The 18627-nt window shown below is 38.6% G+C and overlaps 1 protein-coding gene across 1 annotated transcript in view; it reads left to right on the plus strand.

Moving 5' to 3' along the window:
• The window catches only part of CDKAL1 (CDK5 regulatory subunit associated protein 1 like 1), a 427152-nt gene that overhangs the window by 143991 nt on the left and 264534 nt on the right, over positions 1–18627 (plus strand). The window contains exons 7-8 of the mRNA XM_055705480.1: positions 1654–1702; positions 16593–16713. Of these exons, the coding sequence (XP_055561455.1) occupies positions 1654–1702; positions 16593–16713 (170 nt within the window). The remainder of the gene's footprint in view (positions 1–1653; positions 1703–16592; positions 16714–18627) is intronic.

Genomic DNA, 18627 nt, shown 5'->3' on the forward strand with positions numbered 1-18627 from the left:
TAAATATATATCTTTTAATAAGATTATTAAAATGCTAATATTAGCAATACTTTAAATAACTTAATTTTTGGGATTCATAAGTAATATACTGTATTCAGAAACCTGAAGTGGCAGCGATTTGTGTTGTGAAAAGGCTGTAATTTAAAAGGTTTAGGGAAAAAATCCAAATAATAAAAAATAGATTTACATGAACTTGATTCAACACCCAGACAAGGAAAGGAACAGACTTCTACTGACTTGACTTGGGAACTCTAGATCAGACACCAACTACAGATGAGCTTATTTATTTAATTTTTTTTTAGCTGCTGTTAGACCGATTGGAAAATGAATGTGAAATAGAGATGGTTGTGCAGACATGTGTTTACAGGAAATTGCAAACTCGGTGGTTTAAGGGCACAGAACTTTAATGGCTTTGATGCAAGCAATCCAAGTTCCAGGCTTCTTGTTGCAGACCAGCTTCTGCTTTTGAAGCCTGTGCAACTTGTGCTTTTCTGCTTTGTTTATGAAATAAACTGGAGAAGAAACTGCAAAGAAATGACTGCAAAATTCCTACTCAATCTACTTCATATAACGTACAGCTTGGAGAAGCAGTGTTTAAAAAGGAATGTTGTGAGAAAGTTATCATCTAATTTAAATGTGCAAAGTAGGCTTTCCTGCGTTGTGTGTAAACATCTATGCACATATATAGTAGACATTACAAAGAGTAGGCAGTTTGGATGAAAGTTGTAGGAAGAATCTCAAATTCAAGAATTTGTGAGAGTTTTAATTTTGCAGTGTTCATGCTGATTGCTTCTACTTAATACAGCAAAATCTGTAGTATATTGACCATTAACTTTAAAAAAAAAAATAATGTATCTCATAAGAAAGAATTCAAGTATTTATCATGTTATGGGTCAATTTGGCTAAGTGTAACACTAAAAAATAAATTAATTGTCTTTGCTGGAGAAGCATTGTCATGGTCATTAAATATTATTGTGTCTTGTAAAAAGCATTGGGGCTTTTATTTCCATTTCCGAATGCTGCCTGCAGTAAGCCCAGGATGTCTTGTTCCCTTAAACTTGACCACAGTGTTTTTAATTTCTTCGCATATTCCAGTGTCTTTCCCCTGTAATAATGCCTTAATTTTCTCCCCTATAATCTGCCCTCACAATATCCTCAGCTTGTTATGTTCTCTACTGTCTACTATTTTGGTGCTGAGGCTGGGGAGATGCATTTTTAGGCTGAGGGGCTGTTGGAGCCACCCAGGTGCTGACTGCCGGGGTGCCCACTGCCTTTCACACACCATGAACTGCAGTTAAAGCCTGAACGCTTTTAGAGCATCCCTGTTTTCTAGCCATTTGGTGGTTTTTGCCAAGTTTTGCAAACTTACAGAAACTTTCTATTTTTAAGGACAAAATTTGTCTCATTTAAAAAAATGATTTTAAATTTTATTTATTTTTATATATCTTTATATATAATAAAACTAATTTAGGTGGGAAGTTTTAAAGTTACTTTTGGCAGATGAACCAAGATACACAGAAAAAAACTCTAAAAACAAAGCCCCAAATTCTTTAGTCCCCCTTAATCCAGAAGAACACACTTTTGTAAGAAGAGTTTATATAAAGTATGTCCACTTGTTGACTACTTAGATATTGACCTTCTGACTTTTTTTAGGTTCAGCAGATAGATCGTGTAGTAGAAGTTGTGGAGGAAACTATTAAAGGTAAGCATCACGCTTGAAATAATTGCAGTTAGTCTGAAAGACGTAAGCATCAGCTAGCAGAGGTGCTGCTCTTGTGTTCTTCATCAGCCTAACGCTTGCTTTACTCTCAAGCTAAATGTTTGGGCAGTGCTATACTTTGCTGTGTATGCTTGGTGTAAGTGGTGATTTCAGAGATTTTTTCTGGCAGGAGCTCAGTGGCCTGTTGGATTCATGAATAAATGATCCAGGGGAGACTTCAAGAAACCGTTTAAGTTGCAGCAGTGTAGGTGGGTGTAGAGTATGAAAGGGTCTGTGGTATCCTAATTCAGCACTATATCTCCTACTTTCCTATGTTTAGTCCTCTCGTGTTTTCTTCTTTTCAGATGTTTTGGCTCACTTCCCTGAGCTTTCCTCAGCAGGACAGATAAATTATCTGCTGGTTTAATGCTCTTTTGTAACTGTGTTCCTTGTTCTCTCTGGCTCTGTTCATGTGTGTGTACACTCAGTACTTTGCAGTGAAGGGGGGAAAAGACAGTATTGTTTCTGTAGCCTGGCTAGTAAACATTTGCTATTAAATAAATATATTTGTCTGGGTCTTTCTGGGTTACCTAAGTTTGTCTCCATTACTTATCAGGCCATAAAAATTACTGTTCCATGAAGCTTTAAATTACAAGGTTTAGTTTAATCGCCTGTACTTTCAATATAAACAAGTGTCTAGTCCACAAGAGGTTGCTTGTAAGAGTATGATGTTTTTGAAGTACAGCATGAAAATGTAGAAACAGTGCAAAATTTTGAAAGAAATAAGAAGCTTGTCAAAAAATTGTTTAATGGGATGCAAGGCTTCTAGAGTTTATGGTTTGAAGGCCTTAAGATTTCATGTTGCTTTGAATGCTTTAAAAAATGAAACCTGTACTTTTATGTACTCCCAACCAAAACTTTTCAGTTTGTCCTTACCTTATGGCATCTGGTATTTTTGGGGGGTACCTGCTGTACCATATAAACAAACAAGAGATATATTCAGTGTATTCATATTTGTTATTAAATAAGCCAAACTGTTTTCACAGAGGCATCAGGGTGGTTATGACAATCTGCTGAAAATGGGGATGCTTCATGACTCTTACAACAGCACAGTATTTCAGATCCCAATCTGGTTTTCTGAATTTTATGTATTCTTAAGGGAGTAAGATAATGACCTGGGTCAGCATGCCCTCCCTTTTACAGATATGTGCTTTGTAATATTTATAGTGACTCAAGACATTGCTGCTTTTTTCAAAAACATAGTTACTCAGGTTATTGTGACTGAATGTTATATCTAGAAAGAAGACAATCTAGTAGCAGTGGTTAAAATCATGCTTTTCATTGAATTAATTCTAAGATTACGTATTACATATTGATACAGTTCTGGAAAATAATGTTCATAAGCATGTTAAGGAATATTTAAACTGTAAAAAAACATGAACGCGGGGGAAGATTTTGGTTCCTTTCTAGCTTACTAGAAGTGATTTGGATAAAAAGGAGTGAGTAGGCTGATGAATTCTGTACATAGTGCCTGTACATTCCTTCAGGAGTTTCTCAAAAGGCAATGGAACACAGGATTTCTAAAGTTTTATTGGAAAAAAATGAACAAAAATGGCTCCCCAGTGCAAGAGAGACATGGGCATGCTGGAGAGAGTCCATCAAAGGGCCACAAAGATGGTTAAGAGATCAAGACTGGAACATCTCTCCTTGTAGGAGAGCCTGAGAGAGCTGGGGCTGTTCAGCCTTGAGAAGAGAAGGCTCAGGGGGAATTCACATCAATTTATCTAAATACCCGAAGGGAGGGTGTCAAGAGGACAGAGCCAGGCTCTTCTCAGTGGTGCCCAGTGACAGGACCAGAGGCAGTGGGCACAAACTGAGACACAGGAGATTTCTTTTGAACATCAGGAAACATTTTTTCACTGTGACAGTGACTGAGCACTGGCACAGGTTGCCAGTGGTAGAGTCTTGATCCCTGGCTGTATTGAAAAACTGTCTGGACATGGTCCTGGGTATCTGGCTCTAGGTGACTCTGCTTGAGCAAGGGGTTTGAACTACATGGCCTCCAGAGGTCCCTGCCAACCATAACCCTTCTGTGAAAATAGAATTTCAATTGGAAGGAGGATTAACAAATTGACAGGGGTGATAGCATATGATAATGACTTGCTTTTGGAAAAGCCGACCATAAAAATAGGAGTTTTTACTTATATTTCTTTCATTTAAAATTGTTTAAAGATCATGTATTCATTTATATAGTTGGAAGTCATTTTCCGCTAATGGAGAAGAACGTGAAGCCCTTTTTCGCTGTGTTTTATGAGAGTCTAACCATGAACTTCTGTTATCTAAGTGAAGTGAAACACTGTAGATAACATAGTAAGAATACTTTATTCTAAGAATAAATAAGAACGTTTTATACTGTCAAATAGATGCATGGTAGAAGCTTAAATTTGTGTATGTAAAACCAAATGAAATGTAGCCCTCTTTCTTCTTAAGTCTACATCAGTAGTAGAACTGAAGTAGATTTCTTCAGTAGTTTCTGAAGCCACAAATGGGTTCAGGAGACAGAGATGGGGTGGGACAGGAGGTGAAATACCAATTCTGAATTCAAAACAAGCTTATGTTAGTAAGTTTTAAGTTGGATATTGGTCATAGTTGTATGACACAACTTTCTTCACCTCGTTTGTTTTTTGTTGTTGTTGTGGTTTTTTTTTTTAAGGAAAATCAAAAGGTTGCATAGATGGTATGCTCTTGTAGTGTAGCTATCTATATATTGAAAGTTTAAAAAATACTGTATATTGAAAGTTTTTAAAAATGTTTCCACTGAATATTTAAATCAAGTAAGTTTAAACTGCATACCATCTGCTGTCTACAGGGTTCCTGTCTCTGTAGATTGGTCAAACTAACAGAGTTGACCTGGAATCTGGACAGAAAATCCGGGTGGTTGTCCAAGTTGCCAATTCTAAGTCTAAAAGTCTAGCTTTCCATGGGTTCCCCTTTCTTAAGGGGTACCTTAAATTTTTCTTGGATGCTTGGATTTTGTAGTGCACAGTTTACAAAAAGGCAAACTTTGTAAAAAGCTTCTCCCTCACTTTGTTTTTTTTTCCTAATAGTCTTTCCAGTTTTCCAAGAAAATGGCTCCCCTGTTGGATTTGGTTGAAAGCCTACTGTACTCCCAAAGAATACTATTTCTTTGGAATTATTTAGAACTCTTTCTATGAAATATGAAGGGGTTTCTTGTAGCTTTATTTCTCAGGCTTAAGGGCTCTGTCAGGAAACCCTCTTCAGAATAGTGCCATTCTGCTGATTCTAGAGGGATTTAAGAAGTATATCTTTATGGTGGACTGTACGTCATCCGTCTGAAAACAACGTAATTGCCAGTTCCCCACTCTCCGTTCAGATAATTCTCATGAACGGTTTTAATGTGACTTTATCCTTTTATCCTTCTTCATCATTAAGTGGAAGAGAAGGATGTTTATGTTTATTACTGCACTAACAGCTCAAAGAGAATTTTTAAAGGACCCCGTGATTTCTCATTTTTATATCACCTTGACTTTCATCATGGGTCTTACAGAATTTTGAAATTTCCTAATTATCATAGAATCGTTTAAGTTGGAAAAGACCATTGAAATCCCAAAGTCCAACCATTAACCCAGGACTGCCAAGCCCACTGCTAAATCCTGTTCCTAAACACCGCATCTACATGGTTTTTAAACACCTCTAGGGACGGTGATTCCACCACCTCCATTATCAGGTAAATTATCAGTTAAAATGTCATTTCCAGAAGTGATCTTTAATATGTGCAATATTTGTATGCATGTCATATCTGATTAATATTTATACTGTGTCCCAAGATGTATTTTAACTAGAGGCATCTTCAGGTACTTTTACTATGATACTGTCATTTATAATCTGAAACCTCTAGACTGCCTGCTAGGAGCTAGACAAGTTAATTTGATCTCAGCCTCAGAATGAGGTTTCTCAAAGTGACAACCACAATCACGTAGCCAGAATGTGTCAGTCTTCCCGATACACACAAACAGTTTCATCATGGAAGGGTCTGATTTAACAGTTTACTAAACCTTGCTTCATCTGCCTGTTACCCAAAAGCCTGGCTTACAGCAGTTTTTACATCTTTGGGGCACCCATTTCCACTCATGTGCTTAGTTTCCCAGTAATGTGTTACAATGATGCACATTGTTAGGAGAGCATTGCTGAGGTGTTGCAGTGTCTGTGAGCTAGGAGAAAACAGCATTATAACTGATGTACGTGCCATCATTAAGTAAAACTCCTGTACAGAATTTAAAAGCTGTTTGGGCTGATCGGTCTCTATGGCATGCCCCAATAAGATAAAGATTTGTCTTTGATGGGAATGACAGAATGGCTTTATGGTGGTTGCTCAAGTCAGCATTTTATGGACCACTTCAAAAGCCATCTTTAAAAAACCCATAGAGCGTGTATATAGACTTGAATGTAAACAGTTTACAGTAGGCAAGATAATTGTAACTTAAAGGAGAGATGTTAACTGCTTAATGCAGAAGTTCTTTTCTTGATTCTGAATTCAGGTTTTCAGGGATCTTTCCCCCCTTTCTAGACATGCTATCTCTCAAATCTCACGCTACTAAAGCTCTGGGGGGGTGAGTGGTGGGGAACCAGAGTCTTTGTGTATAGTCTGCGTTTAGCTTAGGCGTCAGGGAGATGGGGGGCAGAGGCTGAATTGAGTTTAGTCCATATTGTGTCTGTACAACACTTTCACAAAACATAGTTTCACAATGGGTCATTAGACTTGATTATAAAAAACAACCAAAGGAAATTACTTCAGGGCTGAGCCTTTTATACTTCACATAACCTTTCTTGATTTCAGTCACGTTGACCTGTCTGGTGAAGTTGCCCATCTATTTATTCCCAGCTTAAACATTAACCAATATTTACTAAACTGTTTAAATTGTCCTAGTGTGATTAGTAATTATGGATTGCTGATAGGGGCAGTGTCAGTCTGTGTGAAAAGGAGCAGATAAATGGTACCTATATTGTATATAGGCTGAAGTGTGGAATTTATACTGGATTGCCTACTTTAGAGTGTGTATGTATATATGTATGTATATGAATGCCAGCATGCTGATTTCCCTATGATCTGCCGATAACTGTACATAAAGTACTCTTCAATTTCTGTGATTGTGGGAAGAGTAGCCTTAAGAAGCTGATGACAAACCAAATGAAGAATAAAAATTAGAGGAGTCAGGAGTTGCTTTCTGAGGAAAAGTATCCTTTGGCTCCCGGTCAGGAAACTGTCTGTGCCAAAGTGCAGCTCAAGGAGGGTCAGAGGGAGGATAGTGGCCTCATGGAGTCTCCGTTTCTGTTTCTATGTCCTCTTGAAATGGCATGGAAAGGAGGGGGAAAGTTTTGGATGGATTGTTTTTATTTATTGCAGTGTGTGGTGGGCTGAGCCTGGCTGGCTGCCACCCCCCCACCCAGCCATTCTCTTGCTGCCCCTCCTCAGTGAGCTGGAGGAGAAAATAAGATAGAATAGTTAATGGGTGACGAGGAGGACAGGGAGATCACTTACCAGTTACTGTCACGGGCAAAACAGACTCAACTTGAGGAAAATTAATTTGATTTATTGCCTATTAAAAATAGAATAAGATGGTGAGAAACAAAGAGAAAACTGAACTGCCTTCCCCCAGCTCCCCCTTCCTCCCAGACTTCACTCCTTCGCCCCAGGCTCCTCTGCCTCCTCCCCGAGTGGTGCAGGAGGATGGGGAGCAACTCCTCCTTCCTCCACGCGCTGTTCCCCTGCTCCAGCCTGGTTCCCCACGGGCTGCCTGCGCTTGCTGCCAGAAACCCTGCTCCTGCGCGGAGCCCGGGCTGCAGCTTGCCCGGCGGCCATCTGCCTGCCCTCGGCGGGCTGTGGGGGACGGCCTTGCTGCCGCCTTCTGCACCGCCAGCTCTTCTGCACCTCCTCCCCTTCCACCCTGGTGCTCGCAGGGCTGCTTCTCACCCTTTTTTCCTCACTGCCAGGCAGGGGGCCCTTTTTTACAGCGCGGGTGGCTGCGGTGCTCGACGGTGCCCTGCCATGGGGCAGCCCTGGCCTCTCCTCGCTCTCCTCACGGAGGCCGCCTCGCCGCAGGCACCAACAGTGCTGCGTCCGTAATGGTATCTCTAGGTAGCAGAATTGCCTTTTAAACTGAGATTATTGAAACAAAGGTACTACTGGCAAAAATCATGCAAGGGGCTAAGGGGCTAGCTGTATTTGACATGCTAAAAAACGTGCACGTGTGTGTGGGTGAGGTTAGGTTTTCAATAGGCAATAGACAGGCCTACAGCTTGTCCCTAACTTGGCAAAACGACTGTGGTTAAAAGATTTGGCGTCACCCATTTGCATGTATTAACCGCTGAGGTTAACAGCATAGTGTGGTAAGGATCACCCCCTGCCCTTTTCTTCTGTCCATCAATTGGAAATTTTGGAGCTGTTCCTGCTTAAACAAAAGTAATTATCTATATTCGTTGTCATCTATGTGGAAAGAGTGTAATGACTGAAACAAGTAGCATTATTTTTTTCTTCTGTTAATCTGACAACTACTTGGACAACAAGCACTGACTTACGAAGGAGCTGACCTGAAGGTATCTCACCTTATGGTTTTGCATTGAAGGGGCTGCCGTTCAGCTGAACGCTTCAGCGAGAGCACGGGCTTGCATTTCCCTCGCCTGTTTCTGATTGCTTAGGAAAAGGGTGACGTACTGAAAGAGTGAGTTCAAAACAGTCATGCCATTTTCTGTGCCATTATCGATTCTGGGAGCTTAGCTTTGTAGACTGCCATTTAAAGAAGACAGTAGAGCACACTGAGGAATATACAGTAATTGTGGAGAAACTGCTTCTGCAAAGACAGATTTTAATTGCTTTTTTAAATCATCAGTAACAGTGTGGCTTGACGTAAAATCTTATCTGCTGGGACAAGAGATTTCCATTGCCATCAGCTGGTTTCTGGTCTTACACCAAAGCTTATTGCCTTTTTTGCTGTGCCTGTTCAAATGCTTTTTTTGACTATCAGGTGTATGAGACAACCCAGGATTTTAGGAGGGTTTTGTGATTATTTCTTGCAGTGTAGTTATTTCATTAATTTGGGTTAGAAAACTGTTAGGACTGACTATCCCTGTTATGACTCTCATTGTTATGACACTTTTATTTTGTCGGTAGTTCACAGAAACAGAGTGGGAGATAAATAGTGCAGCAGAAGAGGAAAACAAGCAAGGGGGGGAAACACTGAAAATATTAGTAGCAGAATTGTGATTGCTCGTTATTAAATGAGCCTGTGGTGTGCACAGAACAGATGCATTTTCTTCCATATCCGTATGTGCTCTTTTCCACACCTTCAATGAATGACCATCTTACAGCATCCCTGTTTTTCTGTCCTATTCACATCAATTAGACTCAGCTGGGTTTAGCTCTGTTAGAGAATCCTTGTGGCTGATAAATGCAAAGAGTACCTTGTTCAAAACCAGTTATCCATAGGAGGAGTAGAAATAGATGGCAGAGGAGTAGAGATGAAAGTAAAAGCTTGCTTTTGCATACAGCGATAGATTCAGCTCAGCATCTCACTCTGAGGCTAAATTTGTTCTGTTCAACCTGCACACCCCAAGACATTAGGCAAGTTACTTGCAGTGCTGCAGCTGGCTCTGACAATCCACCCTTCAGCATTTCCATTCCTCAGAACACAGCCTGTTTCATCTGAATCAAAATTTCTTCTCGTTTAAACTTTCTATCCAAAATCTCCTGAGGCTTTGAGCAGCATCTTCTATCCTAATCAAATGCATTTCTTCAGAGAGGTGAGGGCAGAGGGTCAGGGAGGCTCTTCCTGGAGTTGATTCTTAATGTTGTCCTTCTGGGCTGTGGAATCGTAGCCAGTGTTTTGAGTTCACAACAGCTTTAACATTTAGTCACTTTTTCAGAAAGACAATAACATCACATGATCTCAAAATAAGTAGGGTGAAGCTATTGAATCCTAAAAAAAAAAAAAAAAAAAAAAAAAAAAAGAAGCAAGCCTTAATAGGGCATTTGAAGTGCTTTTGTTGTGAGACAGGGAAGTACTGTGGATATGGCAAAAATGTTCTTGAATACTTCTTAATTTAACTCTTACTTTTTTATGAACACTAATTCCTTGTTAACAGTTACTTTCTTTTCTGTTGTTGCGCTGAACTGTTTTAGTGCTTACAGATACTGGTATGATTGAATGGTGCATTGCAGAAATACCAAGAATAAAGAGGTATTGTATGTTTAGTGGAGAGAAAGTGATGTATGAATTTTAGCAGTCTGGGACACCTGCAGTGCTTTTTTCTGAAGTTTGTGAACTGCCTCATTATATTTAAGATCTTGGTTTTGAAATTTGAAATAAAACAAATTTTTAAAAGGCCCTGTCTTCACCTGGGTGATGCTCATATTTTTGGAGTCATCGTCTTCTTTTGGAGTCTGCTAGGTCTTCAAGGCTTAGTAGATGTGTATATTTCAAGGTAGTAACATATGTGCTGTATGCTTAGTAATACCTGCACGTTTCTCTGGAGTTTTTTTGAGTTGGTATAGGATGGAAGGGAATCATTTTATGGGAGTTCTGAGTTGCAGAGACGGGGTTCAAACATACCACCTGCTGTCAGCAACCTGATGGGACTGGTGGCCTGGCCCAGGGCATGCTTTTTCCTGTGACACACAGGGAAAGATCAGTAGTTCTGACAGCATTAGTCTGAATTATTCCCTGGCTTGTAACGGACCCATTTCCTGCCTACACCAGTTGAAGGAGTTTGACTGTTACACAACATCCTCACCTTCACCGATCTAGAGGAGGAATAATTTCTATTAGTTGCTTGGTCAGGAGCAGGGCATGTATGTTTCAGTCGGGTTTGGCTTTTCTTTGCTCCCTCTATTTGCTTGGGCCTGGAAATCCCACAGATGATGCTCAGGGATGCCTTGAGTATGTAGCTAATGTGCTGCTGGCCAGCTGGGGTTGCTTTGGGTGGGAGCAGTCACACAGCAAAGCCCTGAGCCGATTGCTGCCCTTGTTTCTGCACTTGTGTGTGTCTGGCAGCATGTGATTGCTCTGGGGAGCTTGGGGATTCCTTTGTAATCAGTCATGTCTGCTGTGGGACAGCTTGTTTGTGCTGCAGGCCAGGCAGAGAAGATGGAGAGGAGCTCAGGCTCTGCCCTTGCTCCACATGGGCTGCTTCCATCAGAGGTAGACCTGGGCTTGGGCTCCCGGCCTGCCTGTCCTCTGCCGGATCACTGAGTCTGGATTTAAAGGACTTCCAAAGTGAAGAAGTTTGGGCTCAAATACACGTGACGGTCGAGGTTAGCTGTGGAGATGTTGGGCAACTTGTGTTGCAGCCTTATATTTCAGATGCTATTTTTATTGTTAGTCCTGCCAGAAGATCCAAAATAACTTGTTTAGACAGTTGCTTTTACCCAGTAGTTACAGCGTTAGAAGAACATAACTGAAAATAAATGCAGTATTAAACTTTAGTAATAGCTCCTGATTTGCCTCTTCTGCCTTTACATGTATTTTTATTTGAACTTTTCAGGTTCTCTTTTCTCTTTAGAATGTTCTTAGTCAAGATTTTTGTTTACTTTCAGGTTTTTTTTATTTTTTTTATTTGAGTTTTCTAATTCTTCTCACCTTTTATATTTACCTTGATGCTCCTTTCAGTCTTTGACACAGCTTTTGGTTCTGCTTTACACTTTTTCCTTTTGATTCTCTTTAGAGAAGTTTACTACCTTGTTTTTCCTTCATATCGCTTTGCCTTCCTTAGCTACACTGCTCCCATGTGCCATTTTTTCCAGTGTTAGCCTTAAGGAAAGGAAGGTCTGTATTCATTAAGAAGCAAATAATGGTGGAAGGAAATCTGTGCAAGAGTACATGAAATAGTGCTTAATCCTTTTCCCTGAAGATTCTGGAGAAGATCAGGCAGGTTGGTGAGAGATAGCTGGGAAGTACAGGGCAGTACCTCGGGAGCCTTGTTGTGAGGGAAAAAGTGTCTTTCAGGAAATGGTGAACAACCTCTAAGCACAATGATGTAACTGGGAAAGGGAAAGAATGGGTAACAGAACAAGCTGAAAACAATAGAAATTGTTCCTGCCAAGGCTGGGGTTTCCTACATCTTTGAGGATTTTCTTTAAACTCATGTTATTGAGCTGCTTAAGATACCTGTGCTGACCTTGGAAGCTAACAGCTGAGGGATGCTGCTCTATGTCTGGCCCAGAATTGTTTCAGTGGCACGCTGTGTAGCTCCAGGGGATGTGCAGGAATGGGGAGGACCCTCAGGGAATGGCCTCCTCTGTCCTTCAAGTAAAGTAGATATTATTTCCCAGCAGCTACTGAGGGAAGCCTCAGACTGAGTGAAGCTGACTATTGCTTGAAATGCAGCAGGTCTGTTAATACCTGACAGATATTTGCAACACTGATAGGCAGTTGTTAGCTAAAGCTGACTAGGCCAGGCCACTTCCCCATCACTTATCCTTGTATCAAACTAGCAAAATACCAGTCCAATTTGAATCTATTTGATCTAGTATCGTTAACATGATTCTGTGGCTCTAGCTCACAGCGGTCTGACAATAGCCTGAGATTCACAGCACATTTATTGTTGTTATAATCTCATGGCAAAGAAATTGCGTTACCTGTTCTCTTCATATATTTGTACTTCAGGATCAGGCATTCTCTGTCACAGTCCTGAAGCATGTACATTTGCGATTAAAGGTACATGTATGTGCCATTAATATTATGTTACCTTTTTGTACGTACCCTTTTAAACAAGTGAAAATAAACCCATTGAAAATATTTTCATTCCACACACTGGTTTATCAAACTGACACGTTTAAAAGCCCTTCTTTAGATGAACAATAGGTTTTGATACCCTGATTAATTCATTCCAACCTCATCCTCTCTGTGAACAATGCCAGGTAATATGAATTCCATCTACTGCCTTGTATGTAAAGATGAGTTTAATTTCAGTCAGCTCTGAAAATTGGAGAACTGTGATTCATTTTTGGTTGTTTCTAGCTTGATATCATTAATACTTGCTGTGGGTGATTCTGCTCTATGAGTGTCCTCACTGAACTTGGTTAGTACTATTGTTGTGTGGTAATCTGCATTACTTATCTATTAATTAGTGAAAAACTGCTCTGAAGCATGACCTAAACTGCTAATTAACCTTTTTTTTTTTAAAAAAAATAATAGAATTTTATCTGCTGGTAGACTTTGTGGAAGTAGAAAAGTTAACTTTATGGCAGAAGAGATTTATATGACCTATTAGGCTCTCAAATATAACCAACTAGATCTGAGTATCATTAAGCTGTCTTTCAAATCTTGCATCTTCTGGTGGGCCATCAAAAAAGGAGTGGGTTTTGTTTGATAGTTGAGATGGCGCACTCATCATTATGGAAGTGGAATTGTGATTAACTCAGTTTTCAAAAATGTTGTACCAAACTTAAAAAAATAAAAAGAAACAATCCAACCAAACAAAAAAAGACTTGAGTTTGGGATGCCTGTTTTGCTTAGTTATCTAACTGTGAAGTCAGAGAGAAAGTAACTTAATCAGATAAAATGCTTTAGAAGTAAAACTTGATGGCAATATTTTGCCCCATTCGTAGCTTTAAAATGAGGTCATAAATGAGAATTAAATTCTTGCTTTTTCTGTTGTGCTTGATGTTGGTGTGGGCTTAATAATGCTGGTTAGATAGGTTTTTTTTAAAAGTTGCTTAGCATTTTCCTTATTGAAAATGACAAAAAAAAAAAAAGTTTTCTTGAAATAAATATGGGGAAAAAAGATCTACAGCATGTGAAAAAGTATGATTCAGTGTTTATCAAGTTATTTTTTATTAATAGCAGCAATGCTGTAAACAGATGCTTTAGTGATTACTTCAAATGAAACAAAATAGTCCTTGTATGGAGTAGGGGAAGAAGGATTTAAGGTCATGAATACTGTAACTGAGTGGGGGGGTTTATTTACAAAAATATGTTAAAAAACATAAAAATCAAGTGTGCCTTCAGCACAAATCACTGTAGTTGGATATGCATGTGCTGCTTGCTTTCTGGAAGCATTAAACTCTGCTAAAATTCATCTCCCAGTACTGCTTTTTTTTTTTTTTTTTTTTTAATGCTCTGGTGTCTGGAATGAAAAGCACAGGGGTATTATTCATGGGTACCAGATAGGTTTTGCGAGCCTTGTATTATCTTGAACTTTAGTGTCTTTCAGTAGGAATGTGGGAAAAACTGTGGCCATAGGTTGTGTGACAGTGGGCTGCCAGGTTTGCTCGCCAGACCGTGGTTTTCCTGAGCTCGGCCGTGGGGTTGGGTGCGTGTTGGGATTCAGCGGATCGTGTCGGAGGTGGTCGCAGAGCTGGGGTTTCTTTCCTAAATAAAGCAAGTCTCTGAAGGTAAGAGAGGCTAGATCTCATGCTCCTTTGAGTTCTTTTCCAGATGCAAGTGTCCTAAGTTGGCTTTTTTGTGTGATTTTTTTTTTTTGCCTAATGTATATAGTAACCTGCCTAGCATCTGAAAGAGAAAGATCTGTAAGAAGATAGAAGTAGTACTTTTAGTTAAAATTTTTCTAGACTACTATAGTGTTTATTTTTTTTCCTATTTTCCTAAGAAAACATGGATTATAAAGTGGTACCTGCTGCACAGGTCTGTCATTATTTCCATTTCCTTCCCTCCTTACTACTTTTCAGTCCTTTGACAAATTTTAGACAGATCTAAAGGATACTCTTTTTTTCCAGAAGTTCTGTAAAAAAGTTTGCCTTTTTGATTAATACTCCCAGTACGAGAAAGGGAAAGCACAAGCTAGATGTTAATTAGAGAGCAGTATTTCACACGGCAGTTCGTTCTAAGGGTACATCCTCAGAGGAGATCAATCTTCATCAGCTCTGAACTCTGAGATTTTACTTCTGGGGGGGCGGGGGAGGTTGTTTTTGTGGTTTGTTGGTTTTGTTTTGTTTTGTTTTTTTAACTTCAGAATGGTGGTTTGACTCCAATTCTGAATGTATGAATTTAAATTTTTGGGCAGCTTGTTGCTGGGTTGTTAAGCCTGTTTGTTTTAAAAATACCATTAATTGTTCCACTATATTTTCAGCCGTAAATCCAAATACGGTTTTAATATGGTAATGCAACTGAATATTTTAAAATGGATAAACTGGTTTATTCCAAATAAACCACAGTATTAGGAGATACAAAAAGGAATGTTCTCTGCTTCTAGTGTAATTTTTATGCCTACCATAATGCAGCCACTTTTGTTATACAAGTAAATGAAATGGCACCATGCCTGCAACTCCTTAATGAAGCATTAGATTGGAAAATAACTGACTGTATTTTAAGACAAAGATATTGCTGTTATTGTCATGATAAGGTAGAAGTGAATAATTTAGCAACTGTTAATAGCACAAGTACCATATTACTAACTTCACAGCAGGATGTAATGAAATTTTTGTCAAATGCAACTGCAAAAATAATGCCTTTTAATTCCTGTAAGTTATGATGTCTCCTTTTAGTATTAACCGTTATGATATCAGGCTAGTCCTCACTTTTTCATTAGATCATATTTTTGACCGAGGATTTTTATGTATTTTAAAAAACCTGAGAAAGAAGGTATGCCATAAGTAGTTGTTTATTTCTGGGTTGTTGTTGCCATATCACAGACATAAATTCAGAGTATGAGTGCTACATTATACAAAATTAATGACTCCTCAAAACAGGTAGTGGAGGAAGACTTTAAATGATGGATGAATTAGTTTTGTGAATAGCTGTTGTAGTGTGATTTAGGAGATTTGGTTGAACATCGTTTTTAACTGATCTGAATTGGTTACCTATTTTGCTGTGCTGGATGTAGCTAGTATTTCATGGTTTCATGCTTTCCTTTCACCCTCTCCCTTTTTAGGGTAAGTTTTATCTTTTTTGAAATACTTGACAGATTGTAGCGGTGTCTTCATATACTTATCAAAGAGTTTTCCAACTTCAACGGGTACATGCTTTCTCGCTTTCCTCCACTCTAAGTAGTGGTTACTTTCCACCTCTTTTCAGGTATCTGTCGTTAGCTTTCCCTTGCTGTCTCTTACCTGTTTGTGGAATAAATGATACAAATCTTAGGTTTATAACTTAGGCGCATTTTACACTACCTGTGGCAATAATATACATCTAACTGTTTTTATTTGTCACTGTTAGGTCTTGCTTCTTAATATTAATTAAACTTGTTTTTTGTGCCCTTTAAATTTAGGACTTCATATGGTATGACTGTGGTAGGTAGTTGGTGATAGATTTGTATTTTTCTTTCTGAATGTTACTGGCTTCAGGAAAGAAGTTGTGAGGCAGTTTTGTGACCTGCAGTCTCCCTGGTGTGGGATGAGTATGTGTCAATCCTGGTAGTTAGCTTAGCCATGAAAATGCTTTCAGGACATGTTTCATAGCACTTTCCCTCAAACTTACACAGTCAGGTAACTTTGAAATGCGTTGGTTCTCCATATAATAAACTAATAAATATTTAGTTGTTTATTGCCTACTAATTCAGGTTTGAATGAATTTTTTGGGAAAAATACTTTAATCCTGCCAGACAACTGTTTAAATGTTGCTGTGTTGATATTTGCTTGAAAATCTGGAAATGGAACTCCTTAGATCATTTTAATTGAATAAACTAGAAAATGCAAGTATGAAAAGATAATTGGATGAAATAATTTATTCATTTTAACATGGTTTATTTTAACTGTCAGTGTCTCTCTTAAAATGCTCCAGCTGGTGGAAATACATTATTACATCTCATTCTCATTTGCAATCTTTGAAGTATAAACACTAATTCTGAAGAAGAGCAAATCAAAACAAATGTGATAGGACTTGTGCTTTGTATTGACTGCAGTTTTGTGCTTCATTTGAAGGTCATTCTGTGAGACTGCTGGGTCAGAAAAAGGATAATGGAAAACGTTTGGGGGGAGCGCGACTGGATTTGCCAAAGATTAGGAAGAATCCACTTATAGAAATAATTTCCATCAATACGGGGTAAGAATCATCCAAACTTATAAAACATTCAGTACTGCTGAGAAATTCAATTTATCTCTTTCTGCAGGCCTACTGTATTACTCTGAAGTTACTCAGAAGGAGGCAGGATGAACACTTGCAAGTAGTAGAATATTTAAAATGGCATTCTTTCTGGAAAATAAATTCCTGCTTATTCGGGTGCAAGACTTCTGCTGCACCAGGGCTGCATACAGTTATGCAGTCCTCTTTGTAAGTTCACCTAACTCTTTATCAGAAGAAAAAGCCTTAATAAAATTAAAGAAGAAAAAAGCATTTAGAGGGCTTTTTTTGTTCGTTCCACCCCCCCCACCCCCCCGCTATTTTGATTTGTAAGAAGGCAGTTCTGGAATGTTGTTAGTAACTCATTAAGATCTGTAAACGCTATTAAGATCTGTAAACACCTGCTTCTTAGCCCAGATGTATTAATGGCTAAATCAGATATAGTTATTTGCTTCTTGTCCCTCTAAAATGTTTGTGAAGAATTAGCATGCTTATATTTCAGACTCTTCTTTGTTTGTATAAGCTACACTCTGCCTATCAAGCATCTTTAAATGCCCATTTCTTTATAAGATTACAACCATTTTTCTGTTCTGTATTTCTGCTTTGAGGAAACCTATTTCAGTCTTTCTTCCCTTGATGCTTTCCTTTTCTCAACTCCATGAGGTCATCTCCCATTTGGAAGGTTTCCTTAGGGGGGGGCGGGAAACACAACACACCAAAAAAACCCATTACCAAACAAATATCAAACAAAAACCCACACAAGCCCTCTTGTGATTTTCCCATCTTCAACTTAAGTAGTGATTTCCCAGATGATAAATATAAAATGCATTGCTGTAGGCATCACAGATAGGTGTGAACTTACTACCTAGAGAAGAAAATGTGGAAAATTTTAGCTCTCTTTGTTTTGAGTTTAGTCTAGCACTTTCATAAACGTTTCATAAGAGTTTTGCTACCATCCCTTTTCTCTCTTAATTCCTTGTCTTTTAATTTGCTGTGAAACCTAGTGTGCTATATAGGTCAGAATACCAGTTCAGGGCTTAGTGTGCTTACTTTTTCTTCCTCTGACTTATGGTAAACATATGGGTGACATTTTGTCATATTGTTGAACTATAATGCCTTTTTCAACAGCAGTTTCATGCATTGATTGTTTCTGAAGTTTGGATATGAGCTCTTCTGGTGTAGTTACTTTAAGTGATCTAAACTTTTCCCCCTGTTGTCTTTCCTGTTGACATCTTGGGTGTGTCCATGTGATCAAAACCCTTTCCGTGATTAAAAATAAGCAAAGCATTCTTTTACATTTGGTTGTATCAGGTTTGAGATGGTTTTTAGTATCCATCATAATCTAATGTTACAATATCTTCCTAGTTGTAAACGTTATCGAGGATGTAAACTAATTGAGCCATGGTATTGTTTACTTGGGTTTTGGTTAGTAGTATAGTTAAGATGGCAAAATGTATTGCTGTTTCTAATACTAGATTATTGCTAGCCTAATTACAGAGGTTAGTGCAAGAGGGGTACTGTAGGGTATGTACACTTGGCATTAGGTGGCTGATGAGAGTAACAACCCTTCAAAAAAAAATATTTTGAACATATATGTTTTCATACTAGGTTTTTAAAAAAATTATTTCCCGGATTGATCAAACTGCAGACAGTTAACACCTCCCTAAGATGTTATTTGAAAACCTTTTATTTAGAACCTGATATTTTACAAACACCAATTACATTGCTCAGCAGTTATTGCTGTTCTCAGTTCAATAGAATATGTATTTTATAGCATAGGATAATCTGAAAAGTACTAGAAATCATATAAATAAATATATTTCACAGAGAATAAAGTGAAATATGACTTGATAAGACCAGAGTATTCTGAAAACCTTAAACAAACAAGGCAGTTGT

Source organism: Falco cherrug, chromosome 3, assembly GCF_023634085.1.
Source record: "Falco cherrug isolate bFalChe1 chromosome 3, bFalChe1.pri, whole genome shotgun sequence".
Taxonomy (NCBI): Eukaryota; Metazoa; Chordata; class Aves; order Falconiformes; family Falconidae; genus Falco; species Falco cherrug.